The sequence below is a fragment of the Zingiber officinale genome, chromosome 11B (genome assembly GCF_018446385.1).
Source record: "Zingiber officinale cultivar Zhangliang chromosome 11B, Zo_v1.1, whole genome shotgun sequence".
In the NCBI taxonomy this organism is placed as follows: domain Eukaryota; kingdom Viridiplantae; phylum Streptophyta; class Magnoliopsida; order Zingiberales; family Zingiberaceae; genus Zingiber; species Zingiber officinale.
The window spans coordinates 81,364,678-81,370,677 of record NC_056007.1 but is presented as its reverse complement, the minus strand read 5'-3'; the positions used below and the strand labels follow the sequence as shown (position 1 = coordinate 81,370,677).

Sequence of the window (6,000 nt, the reverse complement as noted above, 5' to 3'; positions counted from 1 at the left end):
GTCACCTTGACCTGCTACGGGTCTCCCTGCGAGTATCCGGTTACCATAACCTACTTGCCTCTCCGCGAGCATCTGGTCACCCTAACCTGCTCCAGGTCTCCCTGCGAGCATCCAGTCAACCTGACCTGCTCCGGACCTCCCCGTGAGTATCTAGTCATCCTGATCTATTTCGGGTCTCCCCGTAAGCAGCTAGATCCGGTCAATCTTGATCTGCTTCAGGCCTATCGCGAGCATCCGGTCACTCTGACCTGCTTCAGGCCATCCGCGAGCATCTGATACCCTGATCTACTTGCCTCCTCGCAAGTATCTGATCACTCTGACTTGCTCCAAACCTCTCCGTAAACATCTGGTCATCTTGATCTACTTTGGGCTCCCCGCAAACATCCGGTCATCCTGATCTACTTCGAGCCTCTATGTGAATATTCAATCACTCTGACCTACTCCGGATCTCCTCGTAAACATCCAATCATCCTAATCTATTCCGGATCCACTCTCAACTTCGTTTAAGATCGTCTCATATGACATCTGGTATGAACCATAACTCTGATATCATTTATTAAGACCGAAAGAATATCCATATATCTTCATAATAATATAATATTATTCCCTTAATGTTTAGACCCCCATATCTTTACTCTTGGCTCTTCTAAAAAAAACCTCATCCATCCTTTTAAATGAAGTTGATTGTTCTTTTAAGCTGAAAACTTCACCTTCAACTGAGTCATGTACTCTTTTTTTTTCCCCCTTGGCAAATTATACGTCTCTTTCATAAAGCAGTCGATATTAAACACAACCATCCGTTCAAAATTGTGCACCTCCAAGATTAATAGTTGAATAATGAATAAGGGAATCCTTTGTTTTTAGGCTTCCATGGGTTGGTGGTTGTTGAGGACCACAAAGATGGATCCATCATTAATAGATAGACTATAGAAATAATAAATGAAACGAGGTAAAAGGAACTCTCCGACGAACTAATTGCGATATTGGCATTGAGATTCCAGCTTAGTCGTCTGACTCTTCCTCGGCATGCTTTCAACGCGACGACGCGTCGAATTAAGCAATTGCAGAATGTGTATGAAAGAACAGAGAGCGTTGAAATTGGAATCAGAGATCGAAACTACGTTCCACCATGCATCATCGATCTTTCACTGACGACTATGATGGTTTGGATTTCGGCAGGCCATCTCCGTCCTTGTGTTTAATCTCCTGTTCAGGATTCTGAGATGCGTGGATTCGGTTAGGAGTTGACGTCAGAGGTTACGGGCGAGGAGATTGACGAAGAATTTCAAACCTTGGTGGGCTGTGGAGGGGGATGGATGTCGGCCATCCGCATGGACAGCCTGGCGATTTCTGTGACGGCTGCGTCCCTGGAGTCATCGCCGGCGAGCTCCTGGTAGGCCGCCTCGAAGGCCCGCTGCCAGAACTTGGGGAGGCGGCTGGAGCTGCGGTAAACGTCCCACATGCGGCGCACCACCTTCTGTCTCTCTTCCATCTCCTGAATCATTAATTCAGCGACGAATTGGTTTGTTACTGAGGGGCGGCGAGGGGATGATTAAGCAAAAAGCAGAGTGGGCGAGGGCGAACCAGGACGTCGAGGTCGTCGAAATCGGGGCCGCCGAGGTCGTCGTCGGAGGGGCGGCGGGAGAAGCGTTTGATGGTCACGGTGCCGGTGAGCACAGACCAGAGGGCTAGGAGGAGGATGGCAGCGAGGGCCCAGAGTTTGTAACGGCCTGCGGCGGCGGCGGCTTGCTTCATGGTGCGGTGGGAGAATTGGAGAACGAGGGAGAGGAGATGCGGTTTGGCTTTTCCGTCCCCCCCACCCCCTCTGGTTAATAAACGTGGAGTGGAGTGGGAGGAAGAAGACGAAGAGAGCTCGTGAGTGGAGTGGGGGAATTCGCGTTCGGATATTTTTTTGTTGCCATTAATAAATATCTTTTTTTGTACGGTCCATTCATTCTTTTCTGGAGAAAATTCATCTCGTTGGAAAATTTTCTGCGGAACAAGCATTTTTTCCGGTAATTGATGAAACAGACCGACGATATGAATCATGAATGGAACTGTAACTAACAAATGCGTGATGAATTTCCTGAAAAGTGATTGCATTGGCACGGAAGTAGTCGGAGTCTACGGCGACGGTGGCGGAATTGTATGTTCCGACTTGTTGGCCGTTGAAATCCTGGTAATGTAAGTCTTTGTGGATGGGACAAGAAACTTCTCCCTGTCAAATTCGAAGAAAGAAACGTCCTTGTGCGATTCCAATCCAATAACAGAGCATTCACTGACAAGGATCTGTCACTTGTAAAAGATAGCCAGGATTTATTAGAATCTTGACCCTATTGTTATTGTCGACGAGAACCCGGTCGACCGCCGCCTGAACCGTCGTTGGGTAGCCGGAGCCATCCTGGGAGACCAAGATGATACCGGATGCGGCCCTCTTTGTGCAACGAACAAGAAGAAGAGCAACCAACCGAAACCTCCCCTCCTCCTCCATGTCCTGAAGCAGAGATGGGATCCTCTGTCGACAAAATCTTTTATCCCCGTGTCCCACTCGTCGACCCAATCCACCACTGTCAACCTCCAGTTGTTGGCCTGATCAGAACTATACCTAGGGAAGATGAACCCAGGGATATCGCTATACGCACGGTCGATGCCGGAATTCGACCTGATCTGAGCAAGATTTCCTCCGCCATCAATCTAAGCTCTTGTACAGATCTGGCCAGATTCCGACATCAATCATGCCGACAGCAATCCCCTTAAGTTCACCTTCCCTTAAGTATTGGACTGGTGGCCAAAGGTTGGAGGCTGGAGGCCGGAGGCCGGAGGCCAGCTGTCATATTTAAGCTGGTTACAAGCCCACTACTATCGTTCATATTTCCATAGTTTGCAAAATCGCGATTCAGATCGTAGGATCATACGATCCTACGATCCGGAAAATCAAAATCGATCCAGGATCGTGCAGAATCGCTTTTTGTAGTAGGATCATAGCAGGATCGGTAGAATCGGTAGGATCGTAACAGAATCGGTAGGATCAGAACAGGATCGGAGCAGAATCGGAGCAGGATCGGTGGAAGCTTTGAAAGGTCATAACTTTTGACTCAGATTGAACCACGTGGCCTATAATATATCAAATCAAAGTTCGTTAAGAGATCTTTAATAAATTTCAAAGTTTATCCTTAACCACCCTATTTTAAACCCAAAAAATATCATTTAAATCCTTTTCAGATATGTAGAAGATTTTATCCTTTTTTTATTATTTTTTTTCATCTTATTAGGGTTTTAAATTATTTAAACATATGTTTAATTATTTTTGAGTTAATTTTTTATCAATAATATTCTATCATTTATTTTCTCCGAAATAATGTATTTTTGGATGCATATTGTCTAGTATTATGTGATATTAACCAGTCTTTAGAAGATTATTTTTGGTGTTCATATTTGAATCAAAGGATCCAATAGCTTCTGTTATATACGTTAGGTGCTTTGTTGGCCTTTAAATTAAATTATCTTATAAAACAAGGAAATATTTTTAACATTAAATGTGTTATTATTATTATGTTAATAGAAATTTTATATTCTTTTATTTTTTGATATGAAAATATAAATATTATTATTATGCGAGAATGATAATTGAATTACAAGTTAATTTAAATTTGTACATGTAGTAATGTAATTTGAGGTGTTGAATGTAAATGATTACATATATACAAAATTAGTTATTTATTTACGTGTAAATGAGTTTTAAGCTATTTTTTCTAATTATTAATCACGTATGATAAGATTTTAAGGATTTTTGATAGTATCGTATGATTCTACGATCCGATTCTGATCGATCCGATCTAATCTTAAATCGATTCTATGTAGGATCGTGATTCTACACACTATGCATATTTCTTGAAGTAATCCAATAAATTATTATTAAAATAGGGGAAAAATAAATTGTATGGGAAATAATCCATTTTATGTTATCTTCTTTCCTAATATATTTTTGTTAGATTTAAATGATTATTTTTTTTTGCAAAAGTAAAGATAAATCATGTGATTTATTTTACTACCCGATTAATTTTAGACGTAGATGGATCGATCTCATAGATTGATCATCAGGTAAATTCGAAAAGTGTATATGACCCCGACGAATGATTTAACATCACAAATAATTCAAACATCATAGATATTTAATGTCTTGAGAGAATTGAACTATTATTGCATGAGAGGTTAGGTTTAACTCATCTCATAGATAGGTAACCTTATAAATATGAAAGAGCAAGCACTTTCATGACTAGATAGTAATTATCTTCATAAAGAGAAAAATACGTTGTTTACTAAAAAGGAAATTTTATTATTATTTGAGGGATGAATTCTCATACAATTAGATATATAGACCCTAAGATAAAAAAAAATATTAATTAATATATGAGCCTCAATTTCAATATTGTAAAAAAAATGTTTACAAAAAATTGAAATAACTTGACAAAAATTTTAGATTAAATATGATCCATAATTATCAAAAATATTAAAAATATCCTAAATATCATAAAAATAAAAATTACTAAAAATAGTAATAAAATCTTTAAAGATTTGGATAAAAGTTTAAATGGTGAAATTTAAGTCTGAAAATTGATGGTTATAAGTATTCTTATAATAAATATAAATTTTCAAATTCGGTATGTACGTGTGATCATAGATAAAATTTGATTTTAAGTCCTAAGTTGAAAATTATAATCTTTTAATTTGAAGTTCAAGTAACCACGATGAATCGAGCCCAAGTATAAACGGTTTATGTTTGATGAAAAGTTGCTTAGTTAACTTCAATTCTACAATCCAATCCAATCAAGCAGTTGGTACAACAACTCAGATTCTCATCTATGTTTGAGAAACTCAATTGTCAAAATCAGCATCATACTTAAATTTCTATGAACTAATCTGATCCTATACGGGTGTTGAGTTGATAGACGCTGGGATGTGATACTCTCATTGACGGCGTATGAAGCTCCTACTAGTGTGAGCCTCCGGTGAGAACCTGCAAGTACAAAACCGAGCCAGGAAGGGGTTCCCGACGACGGCCCTCCAACGCTCAAGTCAGTTCCGGCGAGAAGAGATCGAGGCAGAGTAACGAGAATGAAAACTGTAGCTATAGTAGATGAGAATGCATACCTCCGTCGAAGGTTGGGGGCCCTTATATAAGGCTCCCAGGGGACGCGTGCACGTTTTTCGAGGCGTGAACGCTCCTCAAAGCATGCCTAGAAATGGTCGTGTCAGAAAAGTACGTCTGACGGCATACATCAATTGTCCGAGCATATCCCTGATATGACAGTGGAAGCTTCCACCGTACGATTCTCTATCTGGTTCGGCCGCCGACCATGCCGTCTGTCGGTGGCGTTTGTCTCGAGGAAGATGTAGCCATATATTATTTTTGTTGGTATTGGGGTCGAACGGAAGGGACGCTCGGCCCATCAGTCACCCGATCGTTCGATGGACATCACGGTTGAGCCGAGCGGGTCGTCCGCTCAACCGAGGACGACTAGCGTGGTCCTCTAAACAAAAAGGAGTCATGCTTAGCTTGTGAGCGTCGGAAGCTCGGCATAACAGCCGAGCTGTCAAAGCGCCGGCTCGGGCGTTGTCCGAGCCGATCGCTCAGGTAGGTTGACTTTGATTACGACCGCCACAGGGCCCTTGATCATCATCTGAGCGGATCCCCCTTTCTTATCACCGGATCACAACCAATAGTTATCTAATATAAAATGAAAATCCGACGTAATTAAGCTCTATTATGCTCTCACAAATTCCGGCGGGCCTTCCAAGATTTTTATTTAGTAGTAAATTAACTTAATCATTAATTAAGCAAAAGATGTCCAACTAATTGCTTCATAGACACACATTCGAAGGCACCGGCGAGCTAACTTTTGACTTTAGCCTGATGTTCTGGAAGCCATAAAATCTAAAGGTGCTCGATTAGTCTTCGAATTAAACAGCAACTTACTAATTGATTATGACCGTCATAGT

The 6,000-nt window shown here is 41.0% G+C and overlaps 1 protein-coding gene across 1 annotated transcript; it reads right to left on the bottom strand.

The window, feature by feature from the left end:
- Nucleotides 1–823: 823 nt before the first annotated feature.
- Nucleotides 824–1,912, bottom strand: LOC122034531. The gene is made up of 3 exons (XM_042593822.1): nt 1,585–1,912; nt 1,292–1,495; nt 824–1,218 (listed from the first exon to the last, which is right to left on the bottom strand). Exons 1-3 carry the CDS (start codon nt 1,753–1,755, stop codon nt 1,156–1,158), a joined length of 438 nt encoding a protein of 145 aa, XP_042449756.1. The 5' UTR covers nt 1,756–1,912; the 3' UTR covers nt 824–1,155.
- Nucleotides 1,913–6,000: the final 4,088 nt, after the last annotated feature.